At 39.9% G+C, this 16978-nt stretch overlaps 1 protein-coding gene across 1 annotated transcript in view; it reads left to right on the top strand.

Moving 5' to 3' along the window:
• The first annotated feature begins 2570 nt into the window (after window positions 1-2570).
• syn2b (synapsin IIb) overlaps window positions 2571-16978 on the top strand; it is an 87900-nt gene continuing 73492 nt past the window's right edge. The window contains exon 1 of the mRNA XM_075461371.1: window positions 2571-3551. Coding sequence (XP_075317486.1) covers window positions 3112-3551 — 440 coding nt within the window. The 5' untranslated portion in view covers window positions 2571-3111. The remainder of the gene's footprint in view (window positions 3552-16978) is intronic.

The following is a 16978-nucleotide window of genomic DNA, read 5'->3' as shown; positions in this document are numbered from 1 at the left end:
CCGGAAAGATGTTGTCTGAATGGCAGCAAATGCTGCTCCAAAACCTGTATATGGTTCAGCGTTTGTGGTGCCCCAACAGATCTGCATGTCAGCTATATTCACCAATTCACCCCTACACTGTCACAGTCGCTAGTTTTTTAACATTGTGCAAATAACAAGCTGGACGGTCCCTTTCATCTTTAACCAGGACAGTTTTTCCTCTTAAATGAGTTCAACCCCAGAATAGTGGTGTTTCTAGATTTTGTTTATTTTGTTCTTTTTTGGTTTTTGTCTTTGATGGTAAAGTCTTTATCTTGCATTTGTGGATTCACTTCTATTCAATGCATGTTTACATTCAGAGATTTATTCTGATTATCTGAATTTCTAATGATATGATGAGATCCCCCAATTTTTTGCAGTTTTACAGAGAAAAATTATTCTTTAATAACTGAAATCTGTTTTGTGCCATTTTCATGTACATGTACATGCATCTTGATACGTGTAAACCAGTATTAGCTTGGGATGTGGCTGCACTTCACATTGCATCTCTATGACTCACTCAGCTCTCTTTTGGTTGACTAAACACAGCCCCCCTCAATAGGCCTGACTCATCGTGACTTGCTACAAATCTGAATCCTGCATGTTATGTAAAAGACTTGGCCACATCTGTTTATGAATTATTTTACAACGTTGAATTAGACTTTACGAATTGTATCACATAAACGTCATCATGTGATATTTCATGACACAAAAGAGGGACAACCTTTTTTCTGTCTTCAGCGCATTTCCAGCTGTCCTGCACACAAAATCCAGCTGCACCATAAACACCGTAGACTTTAATATATCTAAAAGCCACAGCTTTGTGGTTTCATGTCCAGTTGAGCGTTAGGGGTGAATACAAAGTGAAATAACTGTTGGACTGTGGTGCAATAATATGCAGTAATCTGAACAGGGTTTGCTACTCACCTGCAAGTTGCTACAATTTCTCATATGAGTCATAATTCTTCAGAGCATCTCGGAAAAAAATAAACCTGATATTGCCTCAAAGGTCAAGGAATACATTTCCGTCAATCAGTGTTAAACATATACGACAGCTGTGAGATTCCAGAAAGAGTGAGATTGTTGTTGATCGACTGAATTAGTTGAACTGCTCCATTTTGTTTTTGGATATGTTTTTTCTTACTGAAAAAAAGATGTAGATGCTGTACTATAGGTCTATATTTTTCCTCTACTGCAGCCTTTTAATGCCACTGTTCTCCTTAATGTGGCTCAGACATGTGTGGGATCGTATTTCTGCTTGAATAATCTTCTTTTGCCCTCCTTGTCCTGTCATCTCCAGGCGGTTTTGTGAATTAAGGCTTAGAGCAGCAAACAGTGTAGATGCAGACAGTTTCTGCTGTTGGCATTTCGGAATCGTGCTCCTCGCACAACCTCAAACTGTCACTGTGTAATGAAGCCAGGCACAGGCAGGGGAGGTTAGTTTGTAAGAATAATAGTGAAAGAGACAAAGAAACACAAAACCCGGAATCACACATGTGAGGACGATTAAATGTGTTGGTTCCTAAACTAAAATAGTAAGAATGAATTTATGAATGAGATGTGCATTTGTGTATCGTCTAAAATCCAAGCAAGGAAAGGCAAGGATTTTCTGTACATAAAGCAGTAGTCGTCAAAGGGATCCTCCTTTTATCATCCTTTGATGATTGTTGCATTCTCTTTTTTTTTTATGTATGCTAATTTTGAATATGATTTAGGATGTTTGAAAAAATTGGGATGGTCACCAGGTTGCATCATCTGTTACACATTTGTCCACATGTCCAAAACAGAGAAGTTTTGAGAGTTTGATAGTTTTCATAGTAGCTATAATCCACAGTTCTAAATCGTAAGATGGTAACAGTTTTTTTTTTCCTGTTGGAAACTCTAACCATTTATGAGTGAGTGTGCAGTAGAAAAGTAAAGAATTGTGGGTAGGGGAGAAAAAAAAAGTACATTGACTGTTGAAAACAGGAGAATTCTTAAACCACCAATATTTTGCACCAAAGTGCCACCAAAGGCTCATGGTTTCGGGAATCCCACAGTCCCTTTCTTCTCTCTGTATGCACAATTGCGGTCAACACTAGCCAGACATGCAAGGTGGACATCATCACACCGGAACAAATAAGCTGACATAAGAGTTCGACGTGCTATCGAAGGATGTTGACGTGCTCATGAATGGAAGCTTAACCTGTATCTATGTAGGGAACAAAAAGGAAAACAAACTCTTTCACAATGGTGGTGTCAACTGTACCACTGGGCTCATAATCTTAGTTCTTCAAGAATTTGTCTGATAGAAAATGCATCAGCACTATTTCACACGATGGTGGGAAGAGAGATCAAAGTGCAAGATGGGTGGATGGCAGGGGAAGAAGGTGGAGCAGATCAGGATGGATGGTGTTTCCATCTGTGAGCTCCACCTTAAGCACGCTTGCAGGAAACCCCTTCCACGGGTTGCACACGGCACACAGCAATACAATGTTGCAGCACGACACTTGAAACGTCGTCTGTGATGTAGGAGGATGATGACAGGAGAGGGGAGGAGGAGAGGGGGAGGGGGAGGCAGCCCGTGAGCACGCCGAGTGAGAGGAAAGGACAGAGGGAGCGAATGAAAGGGTGAGATAAGCAGAGACGGCAGCATCTCCTGAGTGCATTCAGCTTGCAGCAGCTTAGGAGCCAGGAAGGCAGAGTAAAGGGGAAGAGTATTAGTACATCACTGAAGGGGGCGACAGCACACCTCTCTCTCTCACAGATACACTCTCACACGTCACACACGCATTTGTAAGGAGGCGTGAGGCTCAGGAGGAGGAACACCACATCCACGCATGCTGTTCTGCTGGCTTGGCTGCACTTTTGGGAGCTGCCTCTTGAAGACTGGACCAGAGCTGTTTTCATCGCTTCATCCATCCTTTCTTCCCTTCCTGCTTTCCATCCCTCCTACACAGAAGCAACGTCACGCATCACTCCATCATTTTGGAGTGATTTGCTTGCTCTGTCATTCATCTAACCTCTGATCCAGTCCACAGCTCCTTTCACTCCATTCAGCCTGGAAATCAAGAGACACCAGCTGACTGAAATACCCACCTTTCAACCGCAATCATGAACTTCCTCCGTCGCCGTCTCTCGGACAGCAGCTTCATGTCCAACCTTCCCAATGGCTACATGACAGACCTCCAGAGGTCTGACCCACCTGCTCCTCCACCCCCTACTGCTTCCTCCCCTTCCCAGCAGGGTGCAGCTCTTGCCACGGTGCCTGCCCCTGCCCAGTCCCCGACCAAAGGTCCTGCACCGCCCCAGGCCCCAGCCAGCTCCACTGCAGCTCAGGAGCGGCGTCTGTCCCAGCAAGCTCAGCAGCCTCAATTGGCCCAGTCCACTTCCGGTGGTTCCTCTGGCTTCTTCAGCTCCTTCAGCTCCATCACCAATGCGGTCAAACAAACGGCTGCATCCGCTGCCGGTTTTGTGGAGCAGTCAGCTCCCTCGCCTTCCCTCTCCAAGAGGTTCAAGATTCTGTTGGTAATTGATGAGCCCCAGCATGAGTGGTAAGTGTTAGGATGCTTTTATCATGGGTTTTCCAAGTGTCTTATGGGAAGTTGGCGGTTGTGTTACTGTTGAGCGAAAAGGGCAAAGTGTGTATGATTTTTGGAGGGATCCTAGGGTTTGGCAAACAAGATGTTTGGTGGGTAGTCAGTCAGGAGGAACATGATTTACTGGCAGAAAGCTTAAGTGTGGCTGCACTGGGCTGATTCTGATTGGCACTTTATTGAGAGCAGACGTGATTGATGGTCGAAACCATTAATGAAATCAAAACAAACAAATGGTTTACATCCAGTAAAGCAGCCACACAAACATAAAATGAATTCCTTCCCAATAATTTAGCTGTTTTTGTTTGTCTTCTATGTCTTTGCATTATAATGTTTTCACCGAAGCTGCTCCTAAAATAGAACTAGTTCTTCTAATCTACACAGACAAGACGGATTTTCTCTGGGGTTTGCATTCACACGTCCCCCCACTCAGCACTGTCACCTGTCTCAGTCCTTGTGATTTCATTTGTGTGTGTGTGTGTGTGTGTGTGTGTGTGTGTGTGTGTGTGTCTTTAAGGTGGTGTGTTCACACAGATGTTATATTTCCTGAGTGTGAGTGTTAGAAAGCTATGTGTAAGTGTTCGTATCTCTCGACAGCACCAGTTGCCTACATAGTCCAGGTGCTATCAACTTGTACATCCAAGCATCACTGTTAGACAAAAAGCATGTAGCTCTAAATAAAACATAACAATTTGTGAGTGAAAGGTGAGCCTTTGGTCCTTTAATGATGTTCTTCTCTCACTTGCTGCATTTTGTCCCTGCAAATCAAATTTTCAGGCCTCAAATGGTTTTTGTGTGGATTTTGATGATGGATTGAATAATCGTCCTGTGCTGTCATTACCTGGATGTGGTTTTATCTTGTCAGTCTGTTATTGGATGTGTGATGAAAAAGTGGCTGCTACATGAGCCACATTTTTGACCTTTTCAATTTTATGGATGCTCCATAGTGTTGTAATAGGGCAATTATTGTTTACTACCCCACATAAAACAGAAGGTGTTTACTTGTGTGATATGATCACAAGCTTTAGAACAAGGAGATAACTGGATCTTGATTTACACTGTTTTATGAACCCTTAACCCAATTCTGACGATGAGAAGTCCTAAATCGATAAAAAGGTTTGAAAATCTGTAGTTCGGTAACTACTGAACAGACTCTGATGAGCTGATGAGGAATGTGTAAATGGTCAAAAGCTCCCAGAATAGGTTTGTAATGGAGTTAAGGGTTAAAGTGGGTATGTTATCCATACCAAAGCTATCTCAGCTCAGATAAAAAATACTTCACATCGGCTGCAAAGGTGAATCAGAAAATGTATTTACAACCCTAGTTTAATTATATTAATTTATACTATTGTTTTCATCTTTTCCCTTGTTACTGAAGGTAATATTGAGATTTGTGACTCACTGTTGCAAGGTACATTAGCTAAAATTAGATAAACTAGTAGCATGCACCACTCATAAGTAAAAGTTGAGTAAAGAGAACACTGAGCTTGAGGTTGGTTTTATTGTTTATATTCAACATTTTCACCTGGGGATTGTCTTAAGAAGGATGCATGTCTGAATGCATGCATGAGGTCAGACCTTCCGCTGCACTGAATGTGTTTTGATTGGATGGCTGCGTCTCCGATGTGCACTTCCTCAGTTCATCCATCCATCTATTTTCTATACTCACTTAATCCAATTTAGGGTTGCGGAGGGGCTGGAGCCTTTCCCAGCTGTCATTGGTTACACCCTGGACAGGTTGCTGGTCCATTACAGGGCCACACAGAGACAAACGAGACACACAACCATCCACACTCACACTCACTCACACAATTTAGAGTCACCAATTAACCTAACACGCATGTTTTTTGGGTGGTGGGAGGAAGCCGGAGTACCCGGAGAGAACCCACACACGGGGGAGAACATGCAAACTCCACACGGAAAGGAATCGTACCTGGAACCCTCATGCTGTGAGGCGACGGTGCTAACCTTCCTCAATTCAATTCAATTCAATTCAATTCAATCATATCATACTATATCAATATCCAAAGGAAATTTATATTCCTTCAGTTTGAATCATTAAGAAAAAAATAACCAAATAGATAGAGACAAAAATGTAGAAAGTGTAGTAGAGAAAGAGATGGGGTTGACGTCATGTGAATGTAAGACACTGCAGTCTTAATTCAAAAAGAGACATTTGAATGCATGGCTTAACTTGATATAATCCTACTTCAATAATATCTGTAGTGACAAAACCAGTATATGCAACTTCTTGTAAGATCATATTATTCATTTCGACGTGTTAATGAAAATTCATGACTTGGCTTTGCATTTAGCATATCTTTGAATGTAGGAAGCACATTTATTCTTACATGTGAAGCCTTTTACACCTATTTTAGAGACCCACTGTGGTCTGTTGGGGCACACATTTTTACTGTCATTTGATAATCATTTGAAATTGGCTGAAGCAACCACCGAAGATGTGGTCTGACACACATGATGGTTTTACAAAGACAGAGTAAGAGAAGTGCATCGTGCAGGTTCTTCGCTTGTGCAAAGTAAATAATTGTGATGTAGTAGATAATTGTCTGTTTCAAAGTACTTTTTTGTCATCACTGCACATCTTTGCTCGGGTAAACACGAAGAGAGTTTATGAACCCTGTAATACAGAATTGTTTTCAGTATCTGACAATGAGGCCAAGTAAGGATATAATTCAACATTTAAACAATAACGTACATCGAATTTGCAACTTTAATTGCATTGTTTTTGTGTTTTTCCATGTTGTTTGTAAGAGCTTGGCATAGATATCCATGCTTTGGGGGATGATTGCAGACACAGGGCTCTTTTAGGCATCTGGGCGAGAGAGGCATTTGGATGAATATTATTGATTTTCCACTCAGGTAAGAGCGGCCTTGTTGCTGTCAGCAATCTAACTTGGTAAACAAAGTCGCACTGACAATATTGCATTAATGAAGCTCTTGAGTGTCAATCAATCAGATGTGAGAGACCACACCTTGTATGTTGCTCTCTGAAGTAACCAGGATATGAAGGAAACAGTTACAACATCTCAGTGTTGATCAATAAGTGTATTCAATCTTTTGTTGTCTAAGAGACATGGTCATTACTTTCAGTAAGCTATATGCTCACACATGGATGCATGCAGTACATCAGTAAATACATTAAAAAAAATATGTGTCGAAGTATATCCTTGAATTGGGAATTGTGTAATATCTTTACAAGCTACACCTACACTTACACACACATATAGTGTTACATATAAACATCATTAAACTCCCATCCTTAAATTAAATAATATCACTTGAGTCCAAGCTTATTACGATTTTCTAACATATATCATAAGTCCTGGAGTGTATTTTTTAATTTCTGCTCCCATCACCAGGCCAGTGTGAGATATGAGAAAATTCCAGCAAAAAAATGAAAAGATCGTTTCCCTGTCTAATCAGAATTTTTAGTTGGATGCGAGTCACTGAACACTGATGCATTTTAACAACAAAAATTCTCAGCTGCTGCCCCATCCAACGTGATGCAGCAATTAAACACAATAATACGACATCCATTGTAATCTTAGTAGTACAAGACTGTCTCTCCACTGAATGCGCCACACTGAGCAGTTCTGGACTCAGAGACGGATTAAGTGGATTATAATGGTGGAAAGAAGTATAAGGACCAAATGATAAAATGTTTCAATCAACAATAAGATATATGGGAAAATCAACTGAGAGTTCAGTCAAATGACGTTGGATGAATCTTTGGGAAGATGGTAACCTATGACAACAAAAAAACTCTTCAGCCAAGCTGAAAGTTGGCAAATTTTGGTAAATGATCACATCAAACACAAATAACCCTTTTTAATCAGGGTAATAGGTTTGGTTTTGTAAGGCTTTTTTTTTTCTTTTTTCTCAGCAGTGTTGATTACAGTGTTACAGAATACCAGACTGGTTGTGTCCTAAGAATCGAGCACAAACAAAGCCTATTTTACACCCACACTCATACCTTATAAACGATGTTTAATGAGCAGATTGATTGAAAGATTAAAAAGGATTGACATACAATTAGTACTGGTCATTTCCACCTGTCAGTAATAATTAACTGAAATAAGACGTCCTGGAGTATATTCATGATTGTTACTTATGAATGGAAGATAGTAACGAGAATCGATGATGCCTTCCTTTATTCTGTCGTTTTATAATTTTTTGTAACACTTCCCTCAATCAATATTAATTTGTTTTTCTTAATGAGGCTACATTTAAAATGATGAAAAAGTTCAGTTAGCTTTAGATTTGCATTTGATCCATCCATCCATCCATTATCTGCCGCTTGTCCGGGGATCGGGTCGCGGGGGCAGCAGCTTGAGCAGAGAGACCCAGACGTCCCTGTCCCCGGCCACTTCCTCCAGCTCTTCTGGGGGGACCCCGAGGCGTTCCCAGGCCAGCCGAGAAACATAGTCTCTCCAACGTGTCCTGGGTCTTTCCCGGGGTCTCCTCCCAGTGGGACGGGCCCGGAACACCTCACCAGGGAGGCGTCCAGGAGGCATCCTAACCAGATGCCCGAGCCACCTCATCTGACTCCTCTCGATGCGGAGGAGCAGCGGTTCTACTCCGAGCCCCTCCCAGATGACCGAGCTTCTCACCCTATCTCTAAGGGAGAGCCCAGACACCCTGCGGAGGAAACCCATTTCGGCCGCTTGTATTCGCGATCTCGTTCTTTCGGTCACTACCCACAGCTCGTGACCATAGGTGAGGGTAGGAACATAGATTGACCGGTAAATCGAGAGCTTCGCCTTCTGGCTCAGCTCCTTCTTCACCACGACGGGCCGGTGCAGAGCCCGCATCACTGCAGACGCCGCACCGATCCGCCTGTCAATCTCCTGCTCCATTCGTCCCTCACTCGTGAACAAGACCCCGAGATACTTGAACTCCTCCAATTGAGGAAGGATCTCATTCCGGACCCGGAGAGGGCATGAGATTTTATGCATTTGATATTAACTGCAAACTGAGGAGAACTAGACATACAAATACAAATTGAAGACAACAAACTACACAAAAATTGATGTTGAAGAAAAGCAACTAAAGGCATCACGACTCTTTCTACATTTGACGGCTCCTCCTCTGCTATCAACTTTGCCTCTGCAATGGGTTTTTCTGACTGTGTCACAAAAAAAGGCAACAATGGAGGATGAAAGGAAGGCAGTCCTGAATGGGAGTGTGTGTTTATGTGGCCTTATGTAGTCCTTATGTAACTGACCCGATCACATTCAGATAAGTGAGGGGAGAGACAGCATCCTTCAGGGCCTTTCAAGGTGGTGTCGGGACAGAGGTGAGGGTTGACCGAGAGAGAAGATCTGAAAACCTCTCTTTTTACCGAAGGTCTGTGTGAAGCTCTTTCCACTTTGTGGAGTTCTCTCTATCTCTGTCTTCTTTTATCACAACAGGCATTCCGGCGTGTGGCTTCAGAGAAAGTGCTTAAGGTTCACAATGCGATGAAGTTATGAGAAGAGACATGGTGATTCAGCAGTTTCAGCCCAAAGGCCACATCTGCTCTCTTTCCTTTGCTCTGCATATCTGTCTGCATCTGTTCAGCACGTCATTTTGCTCTCAATTTATTTCTCCGTTTACGCACTGAATATGTACAAAATGTCATTGACTGTGTTCACCAACCATATTGCATAAGAGCCCATTCAAAGAGATTATTTTGGACTGTTGACATTTTGAAATGACTCAATGTTGGAGGGTTTTGTTGGTACTCTTATTATCCTCTGATTGCCCTGAAGTTAAAGCTTTGATTTCAATTATCAAAGATCATCAATTTGTAAAAACAAATGATCGTTAAAGTCAAGAAGTTGTCCTCTGGAAACCACAAATGTCACCACCAAAAATTTGTAATCGAGTCAGTCCAGTTATCTGAATAAAAAGTTAGCATCCTATTTTCTACAGACCTTAGATATAATCACACAACAGGGCTTTGTCAGGTTCCCTTGACCTCACACTGTAACAAAGTACAGGGTTGTTAAAGGATGTATTTGTGCCATATCATGGCCTTTTTTATAACTCTCATTCAAGAAGTTTTCATTTAAAAAACCTTCTAGTAATATAAGTTGCTCACATTGAACAGACTTGAACCAATGTCTCCAAGATTGAAACCCCGTGACTTACTCCCCCCCCAATCCGCCCACCCTCCCTGTGTGGGTTTTGTTTTATTACTATCTCATAACACCAGTTTCATATTGCCATGCTGGTGTATCATGCCACCAATGCTAAAGCTGGGATTACACATGGATCGCAGAGACATAAAATGTCAACTTTTACCTGGACTGAGCAATCGGACGCTGTCTACCTGTATCACAAGAGGAGAAGTCAGAGGATCGCCAATAGCTGTTGAGACCTTTCAGTCTGGGTCAAAAGAAAAACACCCACTCTGTCACAATCTGTGTTTGTGATTGTTTAGCTTTCTGTGCAGAAATCATACTTTTTATTTTGTTTTCACTTTCTGAGTGGTATGATTGCACTAAGCTCATATGAGACTAAAATAGGTTTGTATGCATGTCTGAGGTCATCTCAGTGCTACTGTAGACAAGTACAAAGCGAGAGCAGGTGGGGAGGAAGCCGTGTGTACTGTATCTCTGTCAGCATTACGTACACACACATTAACCAGTACCTGAGTCTTCTCTTTCTGTTTTCTGTCATGTAGTTATATTGTAGAGAAAAAGGTGTGTTTTTTTTCACAGAATGTTTTGGTGATGTACTCTTTTTTTATTTCTGCTGACTATACCCCAGAGCAAGTAGGTGAAGGTTCTTTGTCAAACACATAATTTCCTTCGCAGTCTAAATGTGTCTTTTCAAAAGACGACCACACACAGAGCTCTTGTGTTTTCTGTTGGCCGTGGTTTGACTTTTTGGCAGTCATTAGGAATTATTTGTGCGATTATGATTTCAAGCAGCAGGTTTCACTTTCAAACGCTCTGGCTTAGAATTGACCTTATTACAGCCACGGGTAATGTCATGCTGACTTTACAGGGTGCACTTGGAATCGACCTCCTGATGTCTTATACCACTTACCTGTTGTTCTACTAGATTTGTGACATTTTGTGCCCTACATATATGAGAAATCTGGTTGGTACTGTAACCCTGGAAATTCCAAAATAGGAAGTGGTAGTTCATTTCAAAATGGGGTCGTTGTTGTAATTAACTGAACTCAAATGACAGCATTTATCATTTGGTACAAAGCCTAATCAATGTTTATCTTTATGATCTCTACATATCCTGACCAATGTCCACTGCCAGAGCGACAGTGATCTGGCTGCACGTAGGCTACCCCTTATTCTGGAGAAGAGGGAAACATTTCTCTGGCTCTTGCTTTTTTTAAAACTCATTAGCGGTTGTCTTGGGTAGTACAGATTCTTCTGTGAAATGTGGTAATGGTGCAAAAAAATAGTATCTGGAAGGACCTGGTTTTGGTGGGCAAACATGCTCAAGCATTCTTGTTGGGCAGCAAATATTGACAACATTTTTTCGCAGATCTTTATAGCCACTCACACAAAGAAACAAAGAAGCCTGACTTGGTATCAAAATGTGTTTTGAAAATGGGGCGGTCGGTGGCGTAGTGGGTTAAGCAGCCACCTCATGTACAGAGGCTTACTCCTCGATGCAGCTGGCCTCGGTTCGACTCCCGCACCGAGCGGCCCTTTGCTGCGTGTCTTCCCCATCTCTCTGCCCCCTGTGTTTTGAAAATGGTAATATCCAAATAGAAGAGTAAGAGAAGACTGCTATATGAAATGCTCAGCCAATGGAAGGCTTATAAACAACAGTTGAGACCAGTGGTGTTAACAAACAAAGATGCTTTTCTTCAGGTTGTCTTTTTTTTCCATTTTTCTTTATACCCTTTTGTTAATATTTGTTAATGTGGATTTTTAAGCAGATTTGAATATGCAGCATTTTATGTTTACACATGTAAGTCATATTGTCCTTTTGAGGTATGGCTACAAACAGAGGCCCTCTACTTGCTACCATGAGACTAGGCTATTTGTGACTGCAGATTTGTGGCAATATCTAGTGACTAATAACGGCTTTGAGAAGAGCTCTTATCCCAAAGGTCTGTGGAGGAATAATATCAAAGACTACCCATTACTAGATGTCAAGAATGAGGCAGCAGTTACCCTTTCATCTAATCTGAATGTGTCAGGAGGAAAATTATCCTTGTGTATTGGTAAATTTGGATGTTTCCTATTACTTTTTTATGTTTTTTGGCCAGTTTTTTCTCCCTCCCCTCTGTAGCAGACATTTTGCAAAGATAATTAGATAGCCTAAGCCTTGCTTGCTGCCTGTGTTATCACCATTCATTTTTATTTCAACAGGCTGCTATGCTAAGAGGCAAGTATTTAGAGGCTTCATTCAAAATATATTTGTGAAAATGTGAAATTTTAGAAAAAAGTTGAGTGGAACAACTTCAGTTACACTGTCAAAAAATAAAAAGTGCTGATGTAGTGGCATGCATGTCAGGGCTAAGTCTTTCTGGACTCATATGGCTAACATGGCTGTTTAGTAAAGATATTGCTACAATAATAAACAATAATGATTACGAACAACACAAGTTGTACTCATATTTACCTTAAATGAAATAAATAGCATGCTTACCATATCAGCTTAAGTTCCATATTTATTTTAAGGCAACTCATTCTATAAGTTGGTTTGTGAACAGCCTTTTTTTAAGTTTTAAGTTAAGTGACTCAAAGTGAAGTGAGATCTTTGAGGTATGATAGCAATTTAACAATGGAATCTTTTTCAAAATTATGACAAGTACACTAATCAGAAGAAATTAAAATGACTTATGTAAAAAACCATAATACATTGCTATCTTGTATATCTTTTTATGGCACATCCATACTGTCTGAACATTAAACACAGTGATGCCTGTATTGATGGCTGGAAATATAAATTACACATTTCAGTAATTATTCTTGTAATTCTTGTAATTCTAGTTAATTCAATGAGTAGTTGATCCTTGAAATGTTACAGGCAAAAATGTTTAATTTGTGGCTAACTGGTAAAAAGAGAATAAAACAAAATATAGAGTCAAATTGAGCACTGAACTTTCCAATCTACTTTGTACAGATTAATGACACAGTAGACATCCTATGCAGGTCATTTTAATTCAAGCAATGCACTGTTTGGCCTGCAGTTTGATTGAAGCATGAGTGTATTATAAACAGGCTTCTTCAATCCTGCTGTATCCTGAAGTCCCTTCATGAGCATAAAGAAGCACTACCAATGAGCAAACAGCTGTTTTCAAGAAGGAATAATAAAAAATATGGACGACGTAGGCACTTAAATGATTTTTCTAATTGCAGAAGACTCAAGTAATAAACGAGCATTAGACAACATTTCTGCTCTAGTAGCCAGCATAAACCAGGGCTGATTCGGTTGAGTTTTCCTGTCGCTATGTAATGTATGATGCAATGGAGAGATAAATCTACCTTTCCTATTAGCTCTCAGCTTTAAAACACAGAAATGGGCATTTGGGAACTGTTGCTGTACTTGTACAACACAATAATGATATTGGAATTAATATGATTGTGTTGTACTCCCCTGCAGCATTCCAGAGATAAGCTGGTTACCCTGCTGGAAGCACAGACACCTTAGAGGGCCATTCTGTAAACGAGACTGATCAGAATCACAGCCTCAAGTGTAATAGGCCACTGTTGCTATGGCAACAGGTAATCCTCTTCTCAGAATTTGAAAATTTGTGGCTGAAGGGTGGAATTTATCCATTTTATAAGAAAAATACTTTGCATTTATTTATTTATTCTTTAAAGTTGCACAGACACCAAAATTAAAGCTCCCTCAGTTGACATCTCCTGTGTGTTTGTCTCTCGATATATCACATAAGCATTTGTACACCTTTGAACATTTGAGCATGAAAAGTTACGTGTTCAGAGGTCAGGAAAATTTGGTTTTACATTCAAGAATGTCAAATTTTCTTTTTACCTGCATGTTGCTTACCTGCAAGCCTCAGTAACACCCAGGTTAGAGTAATGGGGGGCTCTAGGTGTTCCCTATTTGCAATTGTGAATATTAAAGTTATTTTTTTGTCTGTAACTATCAGTCAGTCCAGATTGCACCTCACCTCCTGCCTTATGTCAACAGGGAAAGGCCTTGATACGTTCCCTTTGCAACATTCTAAGCAGGAACAGCTAATGGATTGCTGGCTGATTAAAGCGGCGAAACATTAGAATAATATTTCAAAAGCATAATCTTTTGCCCTTAACCCCCATCAGTGACAGAATCTTTGATGGCTGATTGGATATTTGTTGCTGAAATGCAACTCGATTGATGCAGTGAACTTGAGCTCTAATATTTAAACACACACAGGCTTAATGCCTTCACTTTTGTATCAAAGAACCAGGTCATTCAGCTTTCTAATCCAAACTATAGAGACTGCAGAAAATATTTCTAAACATTTCCTCCATTTTAAGATGCAATCCTCTCTTTTTAGCTCCATGATGGGATTACCAGAGGAAGCCTAAGAGGTAGCAGGGAGTTGCTGCTGTGGCATCGCACCCTGCTGCTGATTCAAAAATACATGGGACAGGTTTGATGCAGTGACATCCACTAGATGGAAAAAAAAAGATGAAAACAACTATTTTTAGAATATGTTCTACCTTAACAAGCTCCCACCATTACCCACATTGTTGGAATAAATTCTACATAGGCATTGTTTAAATTTATTTGGGCTTTCTACAACACCAGTAAAAGCTCCCTTTTGGATGCTACGGATCAGTACATGTCAGCAAGTTAATCTCAATAAAAACTGATGTGATGTCAATGTAAATTTGTCAGTGGAGCATATGGACCATATGTTGGATTGCTCTATCAAAATTTCCTCAGAAAGTATTACATTTTTTACATTAGACATTTCATTCAAGTGCTGGATGTTGTCAAAGCAGCTCATTTATAAAAAAATATATACGCATTCATCATGCTGTGAGTTCTCCTCAATCTTGAGTTTTAAGCTGTCAGGATGTATAAACACAGTCTAACCCTAACCCTAAGCCTATAGTTACGAATTGTGAACGATATAAAACATTGATTCGGTTACTGGTTGTGTCAGTTTTTCCTGCTAAAGCTGAATATCAAATAGTTTGTTGTTGAGCTTTAGGCATTGGTCCAGAAGTGTTTTGTCAAAGTGTTTTACCAGCATTATCCAGCATTGAAGCTTAACGGAACTGTCTGCTGCAGTGGTACAGCAATTACCCAGATAATTGCTTTCAATTTTTGTCTTGCATGTGCAAAATATATCTTATTTAGTTCCATTCTTTTTTTTTTTTAGAGCAGAGTATTTGAGCTTATAGTAATCTTTCTGCATTGGTCTGTCATGACTGACTCTATTTTTCTTCTTCTAAAGGGTTTTACAATAAGACTGTGTGTGTGTGTGTGTGTGTGTGTGTGTGTGTGTTTATCTGATATAACATTTATGTGATCAAATCAATTGCAGAGGAAAGAGAGCTATTATGTAAACTGAAATATTGTACTAATTTCTGACTAGATCAATTCAATTCTGTACAATTTTGATAATATTGGACTACTTGCTTTGGTGTTCAGTGTAAAACTAATGACACTGTCTTCGTTGTCATGGGTACAGAGATCAAACTCGAGGGGACAACTAGAAATATTTGCCCAACAAATGAGCAAATGAGAAAGGCTCATGGTATGCAATTATTCCTGCTTTTGTCAGATTTAAATCATTTGATTGGGATTGAGACCATGACTTGTGCAGAGTGAGAACTGTGTTTATTATTGCAGTTGAATAAGATTGTTTTAAGGCTGCAGCCCTCGTCTTTCAAATGATGCATTTTTCATTGTGATGCATGCGATAAACAAGAAACATAGAGGCACAAACTGTACAGATACAGTCTTGTCTTAATTTTTTTTTTTTTTTACTAAATCAAATTCACAGTAAGACATAAATGATTTTCCTTACAACCATCCCAAGGCTGTAGTCTGGCTGTATGGTGTGATTAATGAGCATTTCTGACTAATTCGCAGGTTGAAGGTGTTGCATGGGAGTATCATTGATGTCATAAGAAGGACATAACGTTGTTATTCTTCATCTCAACATTAATCTTTGAGATGTTCCCAAATCGTCAAGTTTTGATGCGTGAGTGGATGGAATTTGAGCTCATTACTATTTGGGCCCTTGATGAGACTAAATTGAGGTCACAAAAGACTGCTTCTTTGCTTAAACAGATGGGCTACAGCAAAAAAAAAAAAAGGAAAAAGTGATTGAGCTTTCCAAAAATGGTAACACAAAGACATGAATGGTGCATTTTTGCTGTGATAGTTACCATGGAAACACTCCAATAAGATTGTTTTGAATTGAAGCGGAGAAATATGTTGTGCTGAATTGTTGAAATGTTGAAGGTCATTTCTATGTAGCTGCCACCTATTAAAAGTCTGTGATTGCATCTCATTCTCCCGTCAGCCCCACAGAAATAAGTGCTTTACTGAGGATTAGCAGAGAATTCCATTCAGTTATTTAATTTTCAAATGTTTTCACCACAGTTACCACATCTGAGTGTCAAGGTCTTCAAGTTTTTTTTGATTTTCCACTCGTAGAGGAAGAATCAGTGGACCTTGTACAAAAACATTTGTATTCTAAATCTCTCCTAATTTCTTTTTCTTTATTAGACATATAGTCAAGTGTTCAAAGTCAAGGACGATAAGAGGAAATGGTTTGATTTTAAGAAAAATGGTTTAAAACTTGTTAGGCAAGTGTTTAGTGTTTAACACTAAATTGTCAATCCATTTTCTATACCTGCTTAATCCAATTCATGGTTGCAGGGAGGCTGGAGCCTATCCCAGCTGCCATAGGGTGAGAGGCAGGTGGGCACAGAAATTGTGAGATGGTAATATTTTTAATATAGTTAGTTTAGGGCACTGCTTGCATGACATGATTCTAATTCAAACCATGTCTGTCAGATCTCTAAAATCTGACAATTTATGTTTTATAATATAACCATAACCATGTGATCTTTTATGCCAAAGCCCTAACCAATCATGACTCAAGGAAACTTAAAAGTGAATGTTGGATATGCTTCGAACTTTGTGTGACAGTCCACAGTGTAACCCCACCATCCACCCCCTCTTACTTCCCTATAAGTCAGTGTAATTGAATATTATATAGTAGTGCAATATTTTGTGATAGCTTCATATGATGCAAAACGAACGAATGTTTTGATTTTAAATGACAGAAGTAGACACACAGTATTTTTTTCCCCCAGAACGAGTTGTGGTTTTATAGCTTTTGGGTATTTTATTGTAAAACGCCATGTAAAAATCCAATATATTCATTACTCATACTGGAGTGAGACTCAATGCCAGGTGATACAGCG

The sequence above is a fragment of the Odontesthes bonariensis genome, chromosome 3 (assembly GCF_027942865.1).
Source record: "Odontesthes bonariensis isolate fOdoBon6 chromosome 3, fOdoBon6.hap1, whole genome shotgun sequence".
In the NCBI taxonomy this organism is placed as follows: domain Eukaryota; kingdom Metazoa; phylum Chordata; class Actinopteri; order Atheriniformes; family Atherinopsidae; genus Odontesthes; species Odontesthes bonariensis.
This window is presented reverse-complemented; position numbering and strand designations above follow the sequence as displayed.